This window comes from Boleophthalmus pectinirostris, unplaced genomic scaffold (assembly GCF_026225935.1).
Source record: "Boleophthalmus pectinirostris isolate CB_2022bp ecotype Guang Dong unplaced genomic scaffold, ASM2622593v1 HiC_scaffold_8, whole genome shotgun sequence".
NCBI classification, from domain to species: domain Eukaryota; kingdom Metazoa; phylum Chordata; class Actinopteri; order Gobiiformes; family Gobiidae; genus Boleophthalmus; species Boleophthalmus pectinirostris.
The window spans coordinates 24,587,009-24,613,147 of record NW_026571515.1 but is presented as its reverse complement, the minus strand read 5'-3'; the positions used below and the strand labels follow the sequence as shown (position 1 = coordinate 24,613,147).

General features: G+C 38.9%; 1 protein-coding gene across 1 annotated transcript in view; it reads left to right on the top strand.

Annotated features, from left to right (window-relative positions):
* cacna2d3a (calcium channel, voltage-dependent, alpha 2/delta subunit 3a) overlaps window positions 1-26,139 on the top strand; it is a 117,515-nt gene that overhangs the window by 42,058 nt on the left and 49,318 nt on the right. The window contains exons 4-8 of the mRNA XM_055165906.1: window positions 3,291-3,350; window positions 12,801-12,963; window positions 22,766-22,897; window positions 23,521-23,732; window positions 25,729-25,803. Coding sequence (XP_055021881.1) covers window positions 3,291-3,350; window positions 12,801-12,963; window positions 22,766-22,897; window positions 23,521-23,732; window positions 25,729-25,803 — 642 coding nt within the window. The remainder of the gene's footprint in view (window positions 1-3,290; window positions 3,351-12,800; window positions 12,964-22,765; window positions 22,898-23,520; window positions 23,733-25,728; window positions 25,804-26,139) is intronic.

Sequence of the window (26,139 nt, the reverse complement as noted above, 5' to 3'; positions counted from 1 at the left end):
GCCCTAAAAGTAACAGATTGTACTGGAAAAAGGGATGTATAACACTTCATTAGGAGGTAAAAGGGGGAGTTTTAATAGCAAAATTAAGAAAAAAAATTCAGGCGAGGACAAATGTTCTAAAATTACTTTTAGGTCTGGAAGGGTTAAGGAATAGTCTTTGTAAATTGGTATCAGTATTATTAATCGGGCCTGTACCACATTTAGAGATAACATATTCTTAGCAAAACAGAAAGGCAAAATCCAATAATAAAGAAGGTTAATTATTTTACTTTATATTCCGAGTCCTTTAAATTCGGTGCAGAGTCTGTAGTTGCTGACACTGGTTCACTATTATTCAGTGACTGACATCTCCAAAGCTGCTGTGGGCTCTATAGGTCAGAGGGCTAAAATCTCTACACGCGGTGCTTACATACACACACACGAGTACACACTTGTATTTCAAACACTTTAAACTGTTCCTGTACATGCTCAGAGGCTCAGAGAGTGACATTTCCTGGAGAACGCAGGGCTAAGCGTTTAGACCTTTAGAGAAAGCGCCTCTCTCATCCACCTTTATTCCATTTCTTATCTGTATTTGTTCTTCCAGCACTATGTTGTGGTTTTCTGCACCTGCTTCCTTGGGCCTGGATGTTCCCACACACACTATTGGCTGTGGAGAGAAAGTGAAAATGGAAATGTGCATGTTCAGCAGTGTTGGGAAGAATTCTTAAATGGCCCATCTTACGCTATTTTCTGATCTATGTTGTTTCCTCATAAAAAAATAGGCCTGGAGTTGTGTTTTGTTTCATTCGCACATGTTTAAGACACAAACCCTGCATATTTAGGCTGAGTTGTTCTCTGAAACAGAAAACACTCCAACTTGTTCCAACTTGTGATGTCATGTGTAATACAGGAAGTGCTCCACTGTGTAAAGTCCATACACTGACAATAGAATAATTTGGATCATTTCAGCCCTGGAATTGCTAATCTCTACTGAACTAAAGATAAAACGGAGCTGTTAACTTTAAAACTACTGCTTCATGACATCGCAAGATGGAACACAGCATTTTGAGCTTTGGGGATGTAGACGGACTAAGACTAAGGGACTCTGTCTGCAGTGCTTAATGCTCAGTTTGGATTTTTTTGTGAAATCAGATTTTTTTTTTTGCGAGGTTGTTCACATTTCCAAAAAATGCGATTTGTGTGTGATCTCCAGTGCGAACTTTAAACACCCCAAAAGTGGCCTGCAAGTGCATTAGAGGACATGCCGCTTTGTTTGTTTGAGTCTTTAGCCTCATTGTGTTTTACAAATATTAATTAACACACTAACCTTGCTTTCCCTCCAATGACTAGACTCCAAGCCTTCAGAACCTGAAAATTCTGTTGCATTGTCATCCACCATGGTTGTGGCTTTCCTCCAGGGCAGAATAGTTATGTTTGTCGCTTGCTGATGACGTGTAGGTGGGATGAATGTGACCTAACCATTCAGACTGAAGTCGCAGGTCAAAAGATCAGACATGTCCAAGTGGCCTGGGTCACATTTGAAAAAATTGGATCTGTGTCATTCAGACTGTCCTTAAAAGATTAGATACTGATCGCATAGGGGCGAAAAAATTTGATTTGGGTCACTTCAGGCTGCAGCCTGAACCGTAGCCTAATAAACCAGGCTTACTCAAACATGAATGAAACATGTATGTTTGTATGTATGGGTATGTTTTTGAGGAGGGAACAACATTCTGACATGGACTAAAGTTCACAAGAATCAATTTTGCGTAATAAATGTCATACATTCCAGGCAAGGGAATAGGATCTTGACAAGCAGGTACAGACTCTCCACCAGCGAAGTGCTACAATGCATCTTTAATATCAAAGTAATAATTAAAGCTACTATATTGCCATCAATGAATCCACTATCAAGCTCTGACTATAAACAACAAATAGCTCAGTGCCAAAGAAAACACAGCCATATGCACTGACCAGGTGTGTTGCTATGGTGAGGGACATGATTGGCCAGCCCTGAGATTACAGTGTTTACTTCCCAAAAAGGTCTGCTGCTGCACCACCGGAGGCTCCCTCACACTCACACACTCAGTAACACAGGCGGGCTGGAATAAGCTGGCTGATTGCACTAGTTTTATGGCTAAAGCCATCTGAATGGAAATGTGAAAGGGAAGTGCATTACCAAACTCATAAACACCAGGAGCAGCTGTGAATGAACGCTGTGATGAGCTGCACAAGTTACACAGTCGGAGGGCCATCGAGGTGCCTTGTGTGGCGTCAGCGAAAGCGAGAGATATATCTGTACATTTTGTGAACTTAATCTCAGTGTAGGACTGAATAGAAACAGAACAAAGAAATAAAAATAACAAATCATATGTCATATGCCTGTCATAATGATAACTATATCCAGCTTTGGGAATTAACTGAATATATGTACCAAGAATAAGTATTTGGAAGGCTCATTTTGTGTAACTGTATTACACTACAGTTCCAAAATCAAAGGAATACTTGGCACTTACTTGATTACAATATTTAAGCTTCAAATGGCACATAATCAGTGAGAAAAACAGAAAACACAGCTCTTGTGGTGTATGCATGTGTGATTTTTACTTCTCCAATCAATCAATCAGAACAAACATAAAGCTGTGTTTAAACCTATGTTGGGGCTTTACATCATAATTTAAATGCAACTTACTGTAGAAGTATTCTGATTGGCCCATGTATTAGAATACATTACGAAATATATTTTAATGCAGCTAAATACATTTTCAGAGTATTCCTCCGATCACTGACTATATCGACTTCTTATTCCATAAATGAAAGATGGAACAATATTTTAGGGGGTTAATCTTTTTGGTGGGTATATTGTGCTTGAACTAGTACTAGTATTTGATATTTTTTACGTAAGATAAGATTGGAGCTGTGGGTTGAGTAAATGGCTTCTATGATCCATTTTGTATCTGTCTTCACTGATGTCATTTCTTCAGATGTTTTTATGTTGACTGTTTTTGACACATATACGGTCCTGGTTCATGTTGATAGGCGTTTGAGTGAGAGAAGACATGCTCAGGTGTAAATCTAGATGGACCCATGATAGCCCAGAGAAGGTCATTACCTTGTCTGCTGGAGCGTTTAGGAAAATCACCGCTCTGCTTGGGACACAAAATGACTGTCCGATGGAGGGGTTCATGGTGGTCTCATCTCTTCCTGGCTCTGTACTTTTCAAAACTCCTCCTTGGATAATGCTTTTGGTTTGATAACACAAAATTTGCTATATTTTATGTTTGAGATTTCATTCTCTTGTTTTACAGAGACTAGTGGAGGCAGCAGAGGAGGCCCACCTTCAGCATGAGGAGGACCCAGACCTACAGGTATGAGAAATGCAGACAGAATAACCCACAAACATTAGTTAAAACCAGGTTGATATTTGTAATAGAGATAGACCGATATTTGAACTTTTGTAGAGTATTTGTCAATATTTTGCATCGTTCTCGTTTAGGTTTGTAATAAAAAAGGGCTTAGGGGAGTAATAGTAAATTTCAATTACATAATTTGGGTAAAATGAGCTAAATCAGTCCCAAAATATTGGCATAGCATATCTAAGTAGTCAGTATCAGTATGGGCTATGAACAAACGCATATTGGTCAGTCTCTAGCTTTTACTTTTTGGTTTACCTCTAGAAAAGAATGATATTTAGTCTGAGTCCACCCTCTGCCTCAACAGTATGCATGAAGATTTATATGAACACTTTAGTACAAAGAGGGTGCAGAACAAAATGTGACTTCTCTCTCTATCCTGTTTATAGCGAAATAGGGGTTTAAGGAGAGTTTGTAGTCAGTTAGCTTATATAATTTAGTTAAATTATTCAAAATCAGCCCTAAGTACAGAGCTTAATGGCTATTAGTATCAAGTTATGTCAAATACAGGATAATTGTTTAATTAATTATCATTTCCACACTCAGTCCCCTTTTTGGAAGCTGGGGAGACTGGTTGTGCATGAAGTGGTACAACCTCCTCACATCTCCGCATGTTGCCTCTGGTCTTACGGCTCCAAATCCATTAGAGCAGCTTTAACGTTCACTTGAGCTTAGTCCTGCCTATAGCATGTTAAGATTTTGTGGTTGTTTTCACTGGATGCAAGTCTCTAAATTGTTTTCTTAAGATGGAGGGGTCAAAGTTGGAATCAGACATACAAAATCTGATGCGGAAAATCTAAAATATCTTGAGAAACACATGAAGGGCTGTGTGTCTCTGTCTGTAGTGGGTAAGGCTATATTTACTCTGTCAGCTCTTAAAGGTCTTATAGTAAATGCCCCCTGGTTTGAGCTGTCATGCACCATTAAAGACCGATTACCGGATTTAACCCCTTGATGTTATTCTAGTCACTCTGCACTTTTACATAATAAAAGTAACTGATATCATTTCATTATCTGTATTTAGATAAGGTTAATATAAAATGCTAAACACAAACATTTGTTAATAATCTGAGAACAAGTTATACGTTGCAACATTTTTTATTTGGTTTAAGACATCTTGAAATATTTGGAGTGGAAATATGGAAATTATGGTGTGGAAATACCTTTAGTAGTGACTGTTATTTAATGTTTATGGCAAGTTATATAGCTGCATTATGTTAAAGCTTTGTAAAAAAAAAAACATCTAAAAATATTGCTGTCCATAGAGTTTTCCAGATTTCCAGACAGTAAAATAAATGTATGTGTTATTGTATTTTTTTTTACACTGATTCAACTGTTAGGACTGCTGACTTTGAACGTATTTGCCTTGAGACTGTCAGCTATTTCTACATTGCATAATATTCTTGCATCACATTAAGCTGAAGTGCCTCTGTAGAAGTGCTAATTTCTTCTTCAAAAATGATCTCGAAATTCTAGTAGGCATTCGGGACTGGAAAGTACAGGTGCTCCATATATTCCATTTACATTACAATAGAAAAGTATAATCATCCCTATCCCTGAACTACAATACCCACGATGCATTCTTTAATATATAAAACACAACGTACGACTGTGCTGAGCCATTTGAACACTGTGTGGGCTCAGCGGTTTATGGCAGTAATTACTTGGAAGAGCCCACTGTGTGTGTTTGTTTCACCTGAAATAGCAAAGCTTCGCTTCCCAAAAGAAATAGACAGGAGGTTTCACAGCAGAAGAAGAGACAACTTTTCAAGATTTTAAACTAAATATCTGCATTCAGATTTTAAATATCTGAAATCAAATTTTATCGTTGATTATTGTTAGTAGAAACATCACTTTTGTTTCATTATTGATGCATTGAGACCACATTGAATTGAATTGAAATTGAATTCACTTCCATTTATATTCGTTAAAGTATGGAACTGAACTTTAAATCTGAACTTTGTAACTTAAGTAAAGTTTACATGAATACAATGAAAAGCACTTTAGGTTTATTTTTATGGAATATATTAAAATATTCTCTTTTTTTTTGTTCCCTTTATTTGTATTTTTATGATTGTATTGTGTATGTGTAATGTAATACTGCATGTGTATGTGTAATGTAATACTGCATGAATGCTTATATATTGCTTTTCCAGATCCTGAGAGTTGCTTTATAATTTTGGCCAGTGTTCATTCACTTCATACTCGATGGTTGTAAACTACTGATGTAGCCACAGCTCCCAATCTGTGCCACTGGTCCCTCCATCCACCACTCACTCACTCACTCACTCACCACATTCACTGGGCATGTGGGGTGAAGTGTTTGCATTTAAGCCAGCACTGCTCCACTGTGGAACATGATATCCCCAGAGATCCCAAGTGCATTTCAAACCCTGCATTTCTGCATTGTCATCCTTAAGGTACACATTTCACATCTCTGTGTTTGTTATAACGGCATTTAAACTTTTTCCAAAAGTTTATCAACCAATAATTTAGCATCCTTTGTTACTAATTTTGTATTATTAGCCACTATTTCCAGACAACCACCAAAGAACTCCAGATAATTTCCATAAAATATATATATTTTTTGCTGCACCTGTTTACAGCTGAATCTTCCACCATCACTTTGCGCTGACCCCAGTTTAGGGAAAAGCCAAACGGGGACACTGGGAGGAGGCATTATCAAACCAACATGGTTACTTATAATTCAGACTTGTATAACTAAGTCTTGCTGCATGAAAGAGTGTTCCAGATTAGTGTTGTCCTGCTCTTACTGTGGGAGGTTGTGGTTTCCAGGCGACACAAATGAATCCCCCCTCCACTGGCTCACACATAATATTATTAACAAGAGATTGCCTCAGCGGATCTCTTTGGATTGGGCTGTGTGCGTGCTTATTTCAAATTGAAGTATTTTTTCAGTCAACACCAATTCTGGGAAAAAAATGTTCACAATGTGTAAATTAAAACAAGGTTGTATTATCTTTGATATAGTTTTTAAATTGTTTAAATATTATTTTGGATATTTTACTTTTTAGAATTTAAATTTACCTCAAGGGAATGGAACGAAAACACTCACCTAACCCTAAACTTTGGAGATATATCTGGCATCAAAATGAAATGGTGAAATATGTAACATTCATGTGTTTGTTATGTCATATTGTAAACAAAACATTCTCAAATGTACCTTTAGTCCTTCAGGAATTTTAGTTGCAGCTTTCCTTCTTAATAGAGATGTCATTCTTTCTTTAGTTGACAAGCCAACCTTTGTAGCCTTACAAAAGCTTGTTGCTTGCTGTACCTGTGTTTGGTACAATGCTTTGATGGTGGCATTTTTAATAAGGCCTTTTACTGCAGTGAATAGATGGTAATTATCAACCAGCTGAGCTATAAATATCTCCTCCACGCTGTAGGGTGGAACCTCCTCCATCACTATTTGAGTTATTATAACATGTTTGTGTGTGTGTGTTTTCTCCTTGGATACATATTTGGCTGGCAGCGTTTTGATAGGAATTTCCTTATCTATCCTTTCCAGAGCTCTTCTTCTTCCATGTGAAATTGGCACGGTAATCTTCTGCGATTTTCCTCCCTCGCTCTCTTAGCCTCTGTGCATGTATACTGTAAATAGGAAAGCACAGAGAGCGAAGCAGCCAATCAAATTCATCCTTAGAGGTTTTAGACAAACAGCCAATTAGCAGGCTCAATAGTGGAGAGTAGAGGTAGTACTTTTCAGAGGGGAGATGTGGTGAAGGGTCGATTAATCGGTTCTGTTCTTGTTCTGACCTCCTGGAGTGGTCACGGCGGTTTGTCTGTACACTATTATTGGTAATAATACTGTCATTCAGTTTAAGTGTCTCTCTGTGGTATCATTTTGGATCAATGTACAGGATTTGTAGCGCTGTCAATAAATGTATTGTTCAAATACACACACACACAAACATCGTTTTTAGATAGTCTGTGTTTCCCATCAATAGAACAGACTGTGCGTTACAAGTTTAGAAGATCTTAAACTTGGAGATCTTGATTCACCTTCTCAACAAAAACTTGACTTTATTTGATCTGAATCATCTTAAGTTCTCAGTGTTCCCAGACAGGAAAAACATGTTATTGTGTTTACTTCTTCTTAAGGAATCCATGCCTGGTAGCTGTTTCTTCTCCATTTCTCTTCAATTGAAGAAGTGATGCACCCTCCCAAATCCTAACCATGACCAAACCGTGGAGGATGAGAGAGGAGAACTGCAGGGCTTTAGTGTTTGGTGATGGTTCAAACTTCATATATTCTTCACTTGTATCTTGTATAAATGTTGCTTGAGATGGGTGTTAATTTATTTTGAATTAACAGCATACATACCAGTCGGTCCTTCTTTTTTTTTTTGTAGGGAATAACTTTACTGTAGTAAGCAACTTCAGCGTTCACGGCCCTGCATGAGTTTTACTTACTCAAAACATACATTCTAAGATGTGTGACGTGTCTTGTCAGAATAAACTAGAGAATGAGCCCTTCCAGACCTAAGGGCTATTTTAGTACAATTTTCCTCACATGGACTTTTTTCTTAGTTTTGCTTAATTTTAAAACTCCACCTTTTACTCCCTAATGAAGTGTTATATATAATTTTTTTCAGTACAACCTCTTATTTCACAGTCTGCATGCTGTAGTTGTGCCATATGGCTATAATAAAAGCTATAAGACCAGAAATACACGAGAAAAATATATATGGAAATTCACACTTTTTCATACAAAATACATAGCAAACATGTATAAACAACTTTTTGAACATAAAAAATGCTTAATTTAGGGTCTTAGCTACAAAAGTGCAAAATATTAAGTCTGTAAGTAAACTAAAAATATCCTTATTGCCTCAAAACAAAAAAAGTGCAATGGCCCCATGACTTTCTTGGTGCCAGTCATGGAAACAGGTTGTGTCAGTTCCAGGGCACAGAGCCACATCATTTCCTGCATTTCCATGGTGTTTATTACATTTGTATTTGTACATTTTGTCTGAAATACACTTTTCTAATAAAAATAACAAGGGATGTGCAATTACACAGACCAAGATGTGTAATTTGCCATTTATTTGAGACATAACTGCAATTAGAGTGGCTTTTTCAATACGAACATAGACGCTCAGATGCTCAGACAAAGTTCCTATTGGACACTTGTTTTATCTAAGTCATTGTGCAGCGTGTGTGTGATGAAGGATAATGCCAGAAATAATGCTCGGCAACTGTCAGCTTTTCAAGGGGAAAAAAAGCAAGTTTCTATCTTTTATGGTTGAAAAGTGTGTGTGGTTATGTAAAACATGCATGATACTGGCAGTCTGGAAGAGTTAAAGGTCCTATATTACACAACATTTACTCTTGTGACCTTTAAAGGTGCACTGCGTAACCTTTCTAGTAGAGGGTCCGCCACCTGCTTGTCTCCTTAGAAATGTTATTGCTTTGTCTAGCATGTTCCAGAATATAGACTAAACCTATTTTACAAAGGAGACAAACAGGTTACAGCACTACTCTATGTTACAGTTCAGATCCGTGGAGAGTCACCCCTATTCACAGAAGGAATTATTGTATTTTTGAGCAATAGAAACACCCGTAATAAATAAATGCTAGACAAATATATTTAATGTCATACCATGGAACATTTCAGGCAAAGAAATAACATGTCCATGGAAACAAGCAGGTAGCGGACTCTCAACCAGAAAAGTTATGCAGTACATCTTTAAGCCATGTTATTTGGGCCAGCATAATGTGGGCTAGAGCTTTAAACAGATAATTAGTGACAGCAGTAACAGAGAGTAGTGTCACATAACATTCTTCATAAAGCCAAATCTAAAAGAGTAGAAATTTGAGAAGTAAAAATGAGTTACAATTTCCAGTCCTTGTTCTAGTTGGCACATTGAGTGGGAGCTGGTGGGAGGTGCACTCTGGGTAATGCGCATAGAAGTTAAAGATCAGCTTGTTAACACATGATCGGGGAATGCATTAGTGGCTCCGCTGCTCCTTCACTGTTAATGCTGTGATGGCATAATTGACACGTACACCCACAGGGACTATGCACAGCTCCACACATGCTCTTACACCTGTTTGTCTGTATTAGCCAACACTGCAAAGCGCCAAAACCCCAAGTGGATTTTTTATTAACACACAAAATATATAGATATAGATAGATAGATAGATAGATAGATAGATTTTAATAGGTCAGTGTTGTTTTTGTGACCATCCAAAACTAAGAGGTGATACTGGGACGGGCATCTGGCATAAAATTTTTGCTGCATCATTTTGCAAATATTTATACCCATCAATGACTGAGACAACTCCAGGCAGTAATGGCTTAAAAGAAAGAAAAGTAGGTTTCTTGTTGTTGACGAAACAAGTGAAATTGAGAAATAATACATTTTCTCTCATTTGCATTGTTAAATACTAGGGGTGTAACGGTATACCAAAATCATGGTTCAGTACGTACCTCAGTTTTAAGGTCATGGTTTGGGTCATTTTTGGTACAGTATGGGAACAAAATGCAAAACCATTTTCTTGTTGTTTACTTGTGTTTTTATTAAACCAACAATTTGTTTTAACATTATACAAAATAAATAAATAAATAAATAAATAAATACCAAGTGCTGCTTGGTAATACTAAAAAGTTAAATATAATATTCTCAAATAAGCCACAAATGCATGAAATATTATAAAAAAAAGATTTCTTGTAAACGGTAAACAAAACTTTTCAAAAAGTGAAGCGCAGCACTAACAGTTCCAGCATGAAGTTTTACTGAATCTTTTGTCCAAAAAGCCAACTTGTCCACATTGTCTACAGTAAGTGCGGCCGCCCTAAATAGAAAAGCGCTGCGGGAAACACTGCCACCCCAGTCACGGACGGGTTCCCCCGTGTAGCTGCACATGTAGTGGCAGAATGTAAACACATACAAATTGCGCAAACTCACCCATGCATTGCCCTGCACTGAACTGAACGTCCCTTACCAAAACAGTTCGGCACGAATACGTGTACCCTATTAAATACATTATAATTTCTCAAATATGTGACCAGCTTTATGAAATCAGTGCATTCACAGCATTGATCAACCAGAAGGTAGAAACAAGGATTTGCATACAGGTCTGGGTCATCTGTAAAACCAAGATTTGCTGACTGCCATAAGCTGTTTGTGATGATATCTAAAATATGAAGTTTCCTTATAGAATCTATAGCTGTAGGAGAGGAAGTAAAGCCAGCGTGGAGAAGCAGGATGTCCTAATAAGGGCAAAAAGGGAACAGCTCTGAGACACAATGGGGCCTCAGCTGCTGCAGGTGGAGATGCCTCTAACTCAGTGTGTTTGCGCAAGTGTCCTCCTTTATTTTTTATGTTCAACTCTAACACAGACTTCTCCAAAGTTTTAAATATAAGGTCAAAGTGTGAGAGATACCATTAATATACCCCTTATCCCTTATACAATAGGGAAGTAGAGCACTGAGAGGACTTGTATGACAGAATGAGTTGTTTCTTTGAGTGAAGGTCAGGATTTGTGCCCTCTCAGCAAATTCATGACTGTTTAGTGTATGACTTGTAATACAGCGGACAAGATGAGAGAAACAATGTTTAGTCAGCACAGCACAGGCATCCATTCAATCATATGCACTGTGAGCTTTTGGCCTGCCTGGCACTGAAAATCCTGCTTAAATCCTGCTGTCATACATTAGACCTGCGCTTTAAATGTAACTATAAAATCAATGTGTAATAGTTGTACTGTAAATTGTCAAACTTTCATGCACAGAATTTCAAAACACGGAATTGACTCTAGTGAGCTTGTTAGAATGCTGCCACCTCCTCAAAAGCATACCTGGTGTTGTGTTTTGTTTCATTCAGACATCTTGAGGTAATCCTTTATTGTTAGTCTGTCTGCATCTTCAAACCTCGAAAAGCTGTTCCACCTAAATATGCAGGGTTTGTGTGTTAAATATGTGTGAAAGAAACAAATAAAAAAAAAAAAAACATCACGTATGTTTGTGATGAGGAAACAAGATTATAACATTGGTAAATAAAAAAGTGTAATATGGACCCTTAAAAAATCCATTGAAAAAAATCCATTAAATAAAGACATTTTAATTTTGGTGGATGAGATCTATTTTTTCCTTTTTACTATACGCTCTATACCATTGTTTCCGAAAGACTGGGATGCGACCCTCAGGTGGGTCACGAGAGATTTTTTTTTGGTCATCTTGTCACAATCTGCATGTAGGTCTACAATAAACAGTTCTGACACATAAGAGAGCCAGTGAATGTCCTGTCCTCAGTAGGGCCTGTATTTCTATGCTTATTCCTTTCACTACTACTTATATGTGTGAATTGGGATTTTCTCTGCTCAGAAAAATGAAGCCAAAGCACAGAAACACACTGAATGCTGTGCCTGATCTGCGCTTTCCTCCTGCCCCCCGGACTGGAATGAGCTACAAAAACGCAAGACAGGCCCACCTATCTCATTAGAAATATTGAAATGTTAAGACATGTTTTGTATAATTATAAAAATATTTTTGTAATTATTTTATTGACTATTTTGTTCCAGTATTGCTGGTTCAATGACTGTTATTCATTGTTTAAAACTTGAGTAATACTAATTGTTCAGAGAGACAAGATCACTCAGTCAACAATAAAATATCCTCATTAATGTTCAGTAATGGTCAAATCCACCTTTATTTTGTGATTTACGAATAATGTCTATTGACTTGGGCCGCGAAGGTTTGTGACTTTTAAAATATGGGTTCCCAGAAAAAAGTTTGGGAAACACTGCACTATGCTATTCACAGTTCTACCTGTCACAACCAGATTATATTTTTGGAGCATGTATAAAGTCTTGTAAAGTGTGAAAACAGACCGTAAGGACACACAGCCTAAAGGCTTTGGAGCATCCTGCTGTCAACGCAGGTGTAAAAATGCTTACGTTGCAATTAGCACCCTCGCCTGGACAAATACGTTATGAATCAACTTTACATACAAGTTATAAAATACATGAGTCTTTAGCTAGCCTATAGCCTATAGCTTTTACATGCTTTGACACAGTTGAGGTCTTCAAGTTTTCACAATCTCTATATTTATCAAGGCCTATAACTTATTAATAGTCTCTCCAGCATGTACTAGGCTAAAAATACATGGGAGGCCTTGCACCAGTGAGACTGTGCTTAGACTGCACGAGGACAGCTTTGTCAACTCAGCAACTCCCCACCCTGACAACAACCCCACTGTCTTAGATGATCCAGGCATCATGTTACCCAAGTCCACTGGCTGCTCTTACTCAGCACTTGGGCCACCCTGTTATTCTATACTGTGTGTCAATAACAATCACTGTCATTGCAGGGATGCTTGGAAGGAAAAGGATTTTGTATCATTAAAAAAAAATATCTGTATGTTCTTGTACTTGCAGTATGAATACTTCAATGCGGTCTTGATCAACGAAGTGGATGAAGAAGGCAACAGCGTGGAACTTGGAGGAGAATTTGTCTTGCAGCCAAATGACCATTTCAATAATTTATCAGTTAACCTCAGTCTGAGTGTGGTGCAGGTGCCCACCAACATGTACAATAAAGGTACAGTATGTTTCTTATTTCTAAAACATGATGATTTGGAGGATGGATTTACATGTCAGGATGATGAACTGGCAATATGCAATACCATATTTTTTGTGTGCAATAAGATGCAAAACAGTGTGTTCCGTGTTGGAGAAAAGCTTTGAGCTATTACTCACACATTAAGACAAGTGAGAAGTTAGAATAGATGTTAAGCTGTGAAATTATTCTGAAGTTCGACCCATAAAAAAAGGCAATGCTCAATGAAAGTCGTGTGTGCAGCTGCCTTTATGGTGAGTATAGATTATTTCCAATTCTCTTAAAGGTCCTATATGACACAAATTTTAAGATTTAAGCCATGTTATAATGTTACCTCCTACAAACCTACCTGGAGTTGTGTTTTGTTTCATTTACACATGTCTGAGTAACCCTTTATTATCAGATTATCTCTTTTATTATCAGTTTGCATCTCCAAAGCTCATGATGCTCTGTTCCACCTTAACTGCTACCTTTTACCTTTTGTTCAGTAGACACTTGAAATTCCATGGCTAAAATTATCAAAATGAAAAAGGTGTATGAAGTTTAAAAACACACTTCCTGTATTACCACATGACATCACAAGGTGGAAGAGAGCATTTTTTTTGTTGGAGAGAAGAACTGAATATGCAGGATGTGTGTTAAACAAGTGTGAATGAAACAAAACACAGCTCCAAGTATGTTTGTGATGAGGAAACAACATTAAAACATAGATCAGAAAATAGTGCAATAGATGCCCTTTAAAATACAAAGTAAAGTAATATAAATGTATTTTGGGGATATCAACTTGGAATTACCAATAGTTATTGATTCATGTGACTAACGCCGCTATTGTGGCTTAGTTTTAATGTTTTAACTCAACTATACCATTTTGGTGACAGATTGGATTACAGCTCTCATTGAGTATCTACAGTAGATGATTTTTCTTTCAGCAGGCATTCAGTATTGATTTCTACACTAACTCATTATTCACCAATCTAGTCCATAATGCCTGCACTTATATAATAATCCACGTACAATGAATGTCCAGTTATTCTAACCAGGCCCCCACCTCTGCGATGACACAGGACAAAACAAAAACATGATGAATGGGGAAGGTGGTGAAGTAAATGAAACAGAAAGTGGGTTAAGTCAGACTGATGGAAGGTCTGAAACATATTAATTACAGCCAGGATCAACGTGAGTGAGGAGCAAAGAGGGAAGGAAGCACGAGACAACTGAATGAAAGTGAAAATGTAGACCAGTGCATTAGCTCAGCAAAAGGAATAATAATTTGTTTTCCATTCACAGTCAAATAGTAAAATAACAGACTGAGAAGAGGTTAGGTGTGGACCATAGACTGTATACCGTATTTTTCGGACTATAAGGCACACTTAAAATCTTTTATTTTCTCAAAAATCGACAGTGCGCCTTATAATCCGGTGTGCCTTATGTATTAAATCTGGCTGTGCTTACTGAACTCAAATTGATTTTATGTGGTACATGACCCTAAAAAATCTGTCAAAATGTTTTAGCACAACTTTGGTATGCTACAAAGCCGCACTGCTTGATGGATTGTGGGAGCTTTACGACTACCATAGTCAGGAGCCTCACGGAGTAATATACATTAACCGAGACAGGGAGACAATGCTGGGCGAGTTATGCCATGATCTGCCAGTGAATCGTGGATGACTGGGCTAGAGCATGGAAACTCGGCCGAAGTCCAACCGGTTCGGACAGATATTTAGAACTTATGTTCGGGCTCTGGTCGGACTCGGACACATCATCATGTCAGCTGTTTCCTGTCTACAGTAAAATGATTCGCTTTGAGACTCTTAAGTGTACCCTACATGTGTCATTAGGCCTATGATTTTAATTGTGTCAGGTTCAGACACAAATTAATTGTGTCGGGTTCAGACACAAATATCTTAATGCCTATCAGACTCGGGTCGCATTCAGTCACTGCTCTGTCAGACCCTGGCCAAGCTCGGACAGAAAAATTCGGGCCGATCCACACTCTAGCCTGGGCTGAGATATTGTGAATGAGTTTTGTTTCGCTTAGTTTCTCTTAATGCGCCTTATAATTTGGTGCACCTTATATGAGAATTCAACATTATTGATGTTGTGCCTTAATCTGGTGTGCTTTATAGTCCGAATACTACAGTACATAAATGGACGTAGCTAACCCGTTAGCCGATGCGTTCCAAATAGGAAGTGAACATGGGGACACTTCCGGGACCTTTGTCTCTGTTTACCATTGACTTTACAATGAAAAATTGACACCCCTCGCTCTGTAACTGCTGCTGTGAGCCTCTTCATTTTGGTCTTAAAATGTTCATATTAACTCACTCTACATGATCCTGGTGTTTTTATTTTGCTATTTGGTCCGTAAATAAATTCCTTTTCCATCATGACTATGTCTATGGAGTAAACTGTGGAGGTGGGTAGACTGAATTGTGCAAAGATACTGTTATTTCAAAGTCATACTTCATAATAGGTCCTCATCATCAAACACATAGATATATATTATAAGGTACTGTAACTTCATAATAAAAATAGTCAAGTTTGTGCCTTTCTTATACATTTTCAAACTGTAAATTAAATATATTGCTTGATTCCCCCCACCTCTGCCGATAAGATGCACTTTCTGAACTGCTGGCTGCTCATTGAAAAGAAATCAGTGAGAAGCTTTAGGGGGTGAACGAGTCTGAGGAAATGCAGTCAAACTTCTGAAAAACACTTTGCCATGCTTTAATTATTCTGCTTTGAAATAAATTTGCGAAAGCCTGCATGCCTATTATTGCAGCGGTATCTGTATTGTGAGCTGTGAATTTGAATGAGGCTCTGTTCACAGGGCTGGTGGTGACTGTTTGCTCTGTTTACTGATGTCTCTCGCAGTTATTTAGTTCAAACATCTACTCCAGGGTTCAAGTGTTGTGTTTTATTATAGTGCAATTCTTCTTTAAACACAATACAAGGTTGCTCTTTTGTGCAGGTGACAATAACCATTTGATCACATCTGATTCTTTGCTATTTCAGAAATGGCTCATTTTTGCTAATAGGGTATGTCTCACATCTGTTATGTATTAGAGTAATTGCACTCTCAGCTCTCTGACAGACGTTGTTGTTGACTGTTGTTGTGCCCTTGGGCAGGGCGCTTAACCTTCTTTACCTTTACAAATGCGTCAGTGTGATTTGAATTCGTAGTGCTAGGAAAATGCAATGTAAGAATAATGAATCATAATTAAAGGCCCTGCACCCAATATTTCCCCCATGCTTTTGAGTAAAATTGCCCCAGAATAGATCTATGGTACAAAACAACTCTTGAGGTCAGAATAAGTTAGGTGTGAACTATGTGCATCGAATTATAAAACATACTATGGACCTTTTTTACAACAGCTGGAAGTGCCTCGATATAGGGTAAACGTAACTCCTGGTTAATGCTTTTCTATGGCAAAATATCTGTGGAAATCTCGTGTCTCGTGTATTTTCCACCAGTTTCATAAATCTGCCCCATCACCAAATCTTCATCCAGCAAGGTCCACAAAGGACATATTCTGTCCATGAAGAATTTATCCACAACTATCAAGGTAAGAAACACAAAAACGTAAAGGCAAACAACGACTAGCATTAGTGAACTACTGAGCAAAACCATGGTCATGAATGAAACATAAGTAACTTGTGAACTCAGACTGATAGAAATAAAATTAAAAATCAATTTAATGATGTAGATATTAGCATAGACAGAGACATTTATGCAGTTTAAATGCCTGACATGTGAACTAGTATTTGAACTGAATCTGATTTGAATTTGTCTATGCCAATATCTACATGAAATGGATTTTAAAATTTTAATTCTAGAATCAGTCTGAGTTAACAAGTTACTTATTAATGAATTACTTATTACTCATGTTTTGTTCATTAACATAATGTTAGTTTTGCTCAGTAGTTCACTAAGGCTAGTCGTTGTTCTCTTTTAAGTTTTTGTCTTTCTTACCTTGATATCCATCCATTTTTGTCCGCTTATCCGGGGCCGGGTCGCGGGGGCAGCAGCCTAAGCAGGGACTCCTAGACTTCCTTCACCCCAGACACGTCCTCCAGCTCCTCCGGGGGGACCCCAAGGTGTTCCCAGGCCAGCTGAGAGACATAGTCCCTCCAGCGTGTCCTGGGTCTTCCCCGGGGCCTCCTCCCAGTGGGACATGCCCGGAACACCTCCCGAGGGAGGCGCCCAGGAGGCATCCAGAACAGATGCCCGAGCCACCTCAACTGGCTCCTCTCGACGTGGAGGAGCAGCGGCTCTACTCCAAGCTCCTCCCGTGTGACTGAGCTCCTCACCCTATCTCTAAGGGAGCGCCCAGCCACCCTGCAGAGGAAACTCATTTCAAGCGCTTGTATCCGCGATCTCGTCCTTTCGGTCATTACCCAGAGCTCATGACCATAGGTGAGAGTAGGAACGAAGACTGACCGGTAAATCGAGAGCTTCCCCTTTCGACTCAGCTCCCTCTTCACCACAACGGTCCGATACAGTGACCGCATCACTGCAGACGCTGCACCGATCCGCCTGTCAATCTCACATTCCGTCCTCCCCTCACTCGTGAACAAGACCCCGAGATACTTGAGCTCCTCCACTTGAGGCAGGGACTCTCCACCCACCCGGGGAGGGCAAGCCACCTTTTTCTGGTTGAGAACCATGGCCTCGGATTTAGAAGAGCTGATCCTTCATCCCAGCCGCTTCACACTCGGCTGCAAACCGCCCCAGTGCACATTCGCAGGTCCTGGTTCGATGAAGCCATCAGGACAACATCGTCCGCAAACAGCAGAGATGAAATCCTGTGGTCCCCAAACCGGACCCCCTCCGGCCCCTGACTGCGCCTAGAAATTCTGTCCATAAACACAATGAACAGAACCGGTGACAAAGGGCAGCCCTGGCGGAGTCCAACATGCACCGGGAACAGGTCTGACTTACTGCCGGCAATGCGAACACAGCTCCTGCTCCAGTCATACAGGGACCGGACAGCCCTTGGCAAAGGGCCCCGGACCCCATATTCCCACAGCACCCCCCACAGGACACCACGAGGGACACAGTCGAATGCCTTCTCCAAATCCACAAAGCACATGTGGACTGGTTGGGCAAACTTCCCATGAACCCTCGAGCACCCTATGGAGAGTGTAGAGCTGGTCCAAGTGTTCCACGGACCAGGACGAAAACCACACTGCTCTCCTGGATCCGAGGTTTGACTATCGGCCGGATTCTCCTCTCCAGTACCCTGGCATAGACCTTACTGGGAAGGCTGAGAAGTGTGATTCCCCTGTAATTGGAACACACCCTCCAGACCCCCTTCTTATACAGAGGGACCACCACCCCAGTTTGCCAGTCCAGAGGTACTGTCCCTGACCGCCACACGATGTTGAAGAGGCGTGTCAGCCAAGACAGCCCCACAACATCCAGAGACTTAAGGTATTCAGGATGGATCTCATCCACCCCCGGAGCCTTGCCACCAAGGAACTTGCCAACCACCTCAGTGACTTCAGCCAGGATGATGGACGAGTCCGCCTCCGAGTCCCCAGCCTCGGCTTCCTCCTCGGAAGACATGACAGTGGGATTGAGGAGATCCTCAAAGTATTCCTTCCACCTTCCATCCCCAGTCGAGGTCAGCAACTCTCCCCCGCACTGTAAACAGTGTTGGTGAAGAACTGCTTACCTTGATAGTTGTGGATAAATTCTTCATGGAAGAATGTTTATCCTTTGTGGACCTTGTTGGATGAAAATTTGGTGATGGGGCAGATTTATGAAGCTGGTGGAAAATACGCAAGACATTTCCACAGATATTTTGCCACAGAAAAGCATTAACCGGGAATTATGTTTACCCTACATTGCGGCACTTCTGGTCATTGTGAAAAAGGTCTATTGTCAGATGATCAGGAAGAGCACAGTTAGCATGCTAATACTCCACACTGGTCTCTGAAACTTGTGAAAAGCACTTCTAAACTCAAATAATAACTAAAGTAGAGGTGAATGGAGGTGACAGATGCAGTGATGGTAGGAATGCATAAGATAAGTACGGAATAACTTTGGACCACTGCAAACCATTTAAAATGAGCTAGTTTTGTTTTTTTAATTTTGAGGGCTATAAGAAATCAGGTATTGCCTTTAAACTGCATTTTGTTAGTTCATCCCAAGAATTATATTTGAAAGAGCATTATTCACATGACTGAGCATTCTAGGTTTGTGTTGTGTTCCTCCATGGGAGTGTTTTCTTTGCATTTGTATCCACGCTGCATTTCTTTTCCACTATAGACTGTGTACTTATAGTATTCCATTACCTTTTATCATGTCTCGCTAGTTTCCCCATTATTGTCCATCGAGTCACAGTCATGGACACTTTATAAATGATGTCGGGAGTGATGCATTGTGGGTCAGTCCATGATCACAGAGCTCCTGGGGATTAATCTCAGGAGGAGCGTGATACTCTTAAGAATCCATCTTTCTAATGCTCCCTACTATCAAAACACAGCCAACAACACCATCTTTTATAGAGCTTTTTGACAGGAATATGTACCACTGCTTCGGTAAAGTCATGCACACATTTAGAGGATGCTCAATAATACAATGTTTTTCCCAAGATAAAATGGTCACCTCCTTTGTCATATATTTAAGTATTATTGGTCAGATAATTTAAGCCATTTTACTTAGTCTTTATTCATTGCAGATCTTTACTTTTACCTATGATTTTAGTGTGCAGTGCAGTGTGCATCTGGCATATATGAATCTGATATATTAAGCTACTTTTACTTCCAGATCCAGTCCAGTTCATTAATCTTGACTTGGGAGTTGGGCCTGATAACAAACTGGATTGTGACAACTAGAGGCTTTTCACTTTAATAGGAAATTGAACATGACCTTCATTCACAGTCATATGAATGATTTAATCTTTATTGGCACTTTATCTGCACTATGGCAGAATTGCCCTTGCGTTTAAACAAGGAGATGGGACCAACTACAATAACTAGTCAATGCTGTAGCCCCACTTTACTATTCTCCTCTCACGGTGTACCAGGACATACCGGGGGAGAACTGGTAAATCTAAACTGAATGGTTGCCAGTATGGATCTTGTGCCACAGATTCTTTCAAGATAAAATTGTCACAAGATTGTCCATACATTATATTTATATATATATATATTTTTCATGTGTTTTAGCTTAGATTTTTAAAAAAAAGGGAGTTAGCGACGCATAAGCAAACCTATAGTTCTAAAAACCAACAGCAACATACAGTATATTAAGTGTCCTATCGTTATGTAGGGCCAATATTTGCACTTTTGAGCATATCTGCTATCAGCCTTAAATCTCCAGCAGAGGCCAGTATTTTGTAAGGGTTAGGGTTATGCCTCCATGCGCATAAAGAGTATATGCATAAAGCTTTATTTTAACACTTTTGTCCAAAACGGGCGTTGCAATAATGTGCCCACACACTAAATTCAAATTAGATAATTTGGTTTAAATACATACCCAATTGATTATATTGCACCCTATATGCTGTATCAGCCCAAAAATATTGGCAGAGATTATTGGCCATCGGTTTCTGTAGATCCTTAACAGTTATGAGTTATGGGTCGGTTTCACTTCGCAGAAACCGTCTGACCTCACAGCGTTAGAATTTGTAGGCAGGTACTTTTTTTCATTTAACCTATTTGGTTGTGTTTGGTGTAATGTGCTGCTAACGGGGCTAACTGTTATATTAAGCTTTTCCCAAATCCTATAGGAAGAAGGGCAATAACGTCTTTCCCCTTGATAAAATTCACCAAACATTCTCTTTGTTCCGGTTTTAAATCCTCGATCTCGGAAATTGTTGCCAACACAGAATGTATGGCTCTTCGCTGATTGGCTGGTGCCCGAACTCGCACTTCCGAATACACCGTCTAGTGTATTCTGATTCCTGATCTAGTTGGCGAGAAATGAAATTGAGTAGAGGCACTAGGTGGCGCCAATCTGGCTAGTTATTTGCATCACCCATGGAAAAACCCTTATCGGTCAATCTCTAGCAAAAATGCATATAGATATATACAAATACATTAGAAAAAAACGTGGCCAAAATTGTGAACTAAATCGCACAATTGTATTTATTATAAAATATGTCAAAATCTCATCTTGTGTCTCATCATCTGGGAATTCAGTGTCGTCCTGTTCATAGTTATGTAAGCTCTTGGCCAAACTGACCCCTGCGTACTCCTATGGCCCATAGTTGCTGGGTTTATCTATTTGATCTAAAAAAGTGAGTGGTATTCACTAAACTGCTTCATTTCACACTTTTAGAATCCAGGATAAAGATCTGTATACATTAAAATGGGGGTCAGAGCCTTCTACCCTTCATATACTGATCTGAGTCTCTAAACTGCACCACATTATAACCCACATATTGTTGTGTAAATGGGGCTGGCTCACACCCAGCCTCCACTCCACAGATATGGCCTGGCCTGTTTACTGTGCAGAGAGGCTTATTGTACATGAGCCTCCAGAAGACTAATTCAATCATGGCTTATTGGCACCACTGTTGACAGCAGAACAAAAGGCAGGAATGGGCTGATGGAAAATCTGTTATCTGCTTTTCATTCACTCCCCGTTAGGTATTTGTCTGTCTGTTTCTATAATATTCTGCCCGGGTTTGGCTTAGCGGATATTAACTTTCAAAACTTGTAGCGCCAATAGGTAATTTTGGGGTGGTGATAAAAGCTCTACATTTTGAATTTTAAAACACAAAAACATAGGGGCCTACTGTTTAACCCATTCATTTTCTGAATCTGAAGTTGTCCAGTTGCCCATGAAGGTTTCAGTTACCACAGCCTGTGTTAAACCAACGTAGACTTTAAAGGGCCATGTTATAATGTTGTTTCCTCATCACCAACAAATCCTGCATATTTAGCAGTCTTGCTGATCATAACTGAACAAAAGGTGAATGGTTGCTGTTCACTTGAAAGCTACCACTTCATGACATCACAAGGTGGAACAGAACATTTAGAACTTTGGAGAAGTTTAAAATGCTCTGTAATAATGTAGGGTTACTAGGACCTGCAATATGGGACCATATGGGAATACAAAAGTCAGTGTTTATTCAAATGTATTCAGAATCTGTAGTGCGACATGTTAACATTTTGCTAATTCATTTCTATGAACTTTTGGCACATCTCCAGTCCTGAGCTCTATTGATTATTTTGCTTCTAATTTCAAGGGGTCTAACTGCTGTACCACTTTTTAAATTTCACATAACCTATATATATTATCAAAGTACCATAGTGATAACTGTTACTTTATACATCTGTATACAAAATTATGTAGAATAAAGGTCCTAAAAATAAATGTAGAACTTGACTAGGGGTGTGCAGAAATACTGAAATATTGATATATCGTGTTGTTTAATTTGATGATATGCTATCGGTATCATGGGCTGCTGTATCAATATGTCGCGAAGAGTATTTTTTTGTCATGTTTTACAAAATTATTTTGTGAAAGAGCTACAATTGTGTTGCTCGTTTGGAGAAAGGTCACTTGTTTATTCGATACAGTTGATGGGTGTTTTTCATATGAACTTAGTGGTTTAATAAAGACTTTTAGTATCACAGCCATGATTTAAGCTTGGTTTTTAACTGTTGTTTTGAAATATATCATATCAAATTGTATTGAATCAAAAGTGCACTGTATAGAAAACCGTATCATATCGTGGCCTATGTATTGAGGTATGTATTGTGTCGGCAACTTCTGAATGATACCCAACCCTAAACTTGACAATATGCTTTTCCCTCTGTATTTCAGATTCTGCTATTGTCAACGGCGTGTACTGGTCCGAGGCCCTAAATAAAGTCTTTGTGGATAATTTTGAGAAGGACCCATCGCTCATCTGGCAGTACTTTGGCAGTGCAAAGGGCTTTTTCCGACAGTACCCAGGTAAGCGTGTATTCCCCTGTGTGGGACTGTATTGCATTCTGTCTGGTTGTATCTCTTTAATTAAGTTGCTCTCTCCCTAAAGTATACAGTGTGTGTGGGTGGCATTAGTGATTGTCAGACAGTGGCAAGTTTGTTTAGAAATTGTAGAGTGCTGTAGAGATGATGCTTGGGGAGGTAAGGGAAAAAGGTCAGTTTAAAATCTCTAACTGAAAATTGTATGTAAAGGTACAGGGTCACCTGCTTGTCTCCATGGAGATGTTAAAGCTTTGCCTGAAATGTTTCACAATATGTCTTTAAACTTCTATCTTTATATATGCAAGCAGATGGCACCAAGTTACGGGTCAGGTGTATGGGGAGACTTGTGTGTTTTAAGGTTTGTTTTAAATATTGGTATGTATTTGCAAGGCTTACAATGGAACATTCCAGGCAAAGCAATAACATCTGTATTGAAACAAGAAGTTAATATAAATTAATATAATTAATACAAAATGGTTAAGTCTTCATTCATTAAATTGTAGGTCAATGTCTATTCCACCCCTTATCATATAACTATTGCTTTATATACTGTATATATATTTATATATTTATAAATGAAGCTTTCTCTGTTTCTGTAATTTCAAAAGGCATTAAATGGAAACCCGATGAACATGGCGTCATTGCTTTTGACTGTCGAAACCGGAAGTGGTACATCCAGGCTGCGACCTCTCCCAAAGATGTTGTGATCTTGGTGGACGTGAGCGGCAGCATGAAGGGGCTGAGGCTCACCATTGCCAAGCAGACTGTGTCCTCGATCCTGGACACTCTAGGGGACGATGACTTCTTCAATATTATTGCTGTAAGTGTAAATAAACATACACCAGTAAGACATACTTATGGCGTCAAAGTGGTCCCATAATACACACCCACGATAAAACATGCATTCGGGCATATTGTATTATTTCGCACACGTTGCTATTAACTGCATTATTATATTAATGAGCAAATTATCAAATTATAGATTATATATCATTTGTTCATTTGTTTTTCAAAATAAAACCAAAAATAAGAAATGGAAAAAAACAACAATTTTCTTCATTGTTTGTCTCCAAAGCCAAAATGAAAATAAAAATAAACTGATAATGATTTGTTTTTAAAATTTTCGATTTTGTGTCTAAATGAATAATGGAAAAAACGGTTTCCCGTTTCCGTGACTTAAACTGCGATACTGGACTTTTGAGCTGCATACGGACTGATCCCAGGACTAAAACAGGACTAAAACTGGATTAAACCAGGTCTAAACCAGGTCTAAACCATACGTGCGCCCGCATAGACTGTTGGGTGATCAGGACTGAGACCGGGACCAGACCTGGACCAGACCGGGTCCAGACCGGGTCCAGACCGGGTCCAGACCGGAACTGAGACCAGGACTGAGACCGGAACCTGACCGGGACCTGGACCAGGACCAGTATATCATTATGAACATTGCTTACAAATAAGGAATGAAAAAAGGTTGGTGGTTTGAATCCAGCTCTTTTCAGTTCATACTGTTGTTTTGTCTTTAGACACTTAAGACAATTTCCTGATTTTGTTTTCCTGACATTGTGGAGTGTTTGAGTCAATATGTGGCTATAGAAGTATTTTACCACCTCAGAGTGTGAAGGGTGAATGAATAAATTGTATGATTTTTCTTCATGTTAACTGATCACAATTTTCAATTTAGTATTTATTTCATGAACATAATCTATATAGCCTTTTAACACCATTTAACACCTTCAATATTTCAAACCTCATGTTCTTACTGACAGGAGATTAGCTGTAGCCCTCTCAGTTAAATGGAGATCCAAGCATATCATTGACAACTGGAAATGATCTTGTTCTCGATTAAAATGACATTAATTGCACAGCATCAATAATGGTCTACTGAAGCGCTGTGAGGAGCTTGGAATGTACAATGTCTAATACATTACTGATGTACTAAATGACACAGCAACATGCAGGCCATGTTGTGATATTTGTATTTGTGATTGATTACTGGATGTCTGACTCTCACAGTGGTCAGTATCTATGTGTGGTGAACCAAAAATGTAATGAATTGGTGATAAGTGATCCAGGTGGGTGGCAGGATGTTTTGACAGAAATGTTGTTTGTACATTTTTAGGATGCATATTAGGTTGCTTATAATAACGGTATGTCTAAAAGGTGTGTATAAACCTCTTTAAATGTTTGAGCTACGTGCAAATAGAGATCAGAGGAAAAGCTGGGACAAAACGGCTTCCTCCTCTGTCACAGTCACAACCAATTAGCGCTGAGCTGAATGAAGATTTGAATTGCAAAACAGACAGTTGTGATTGGATCCTGCCCGCGGCGCTCAAACCATTGTTATCATCTTTGCCTGATGAAAGTCCCATTCGCTTATGTGTGGGACCCTGCAAGTGTGTGTTTGTGTTTTCACATCAAAACATCCCATCACACCGCCAACCTCTGCTCTTTCCTTCTGAACAAATGTGTGTTATCATATGATATCCTAATCGTATTGTTCTGAGATGTATCAGTTTGAAAATAAGATGAGAAATTCCAGGAAAAAGGAACAAAGTTTAAACATATCCCCCTTCTTATTTGGCTTTTAGTCATGAATATTTTAACCTATCTGTTTTCAAGAAAGAAATATAAACAGCAAAACAGTATGAAAATGTTAAATAAGCAAGAAGCTCTAGCCTTTGATGAGTGGCTTTTATCACAGAAAAACAGGCGATTCTTTGGGCCATATTAAGTTCTCATAATCTTTATGAAACATTCAAAACAATAAATATTAATTAAGCTGATCATTTCTTGTGTGTGCTTTTATTTTGCAGTATAATGAGGAGCTGCATTATGTGGAGCCCTGTTTGAATGGGACTCTGGTCCAGGCTGATGTCACTAACAAAGATGTAAGTCTGAGTTTTAAACTTTTTGTCTGTTTAATAATAATAAATAAGATACTACATTTGATACATTCCCAAAGCCTTGTATTTGGACATGTGTATTTTGTGAACTGACCAATGATACGACCTAAATAAACTTAATAAAATAATAAATAATAGTAGCAGTGAGTTCAAACCAGAACAGGCCAACAGCTTGTATCCCATACTTGTTATGCTGGACACTTCTATTGGGTGCACACCATGTGTGTACCTCTCAGGGTTTGTTTTTAGTGAGTTGCTGTTTGTTCCTAAATAAGTGTAAACTAATGCATATGGATTAGAGTGCTGTAGTTAAATGCAGTG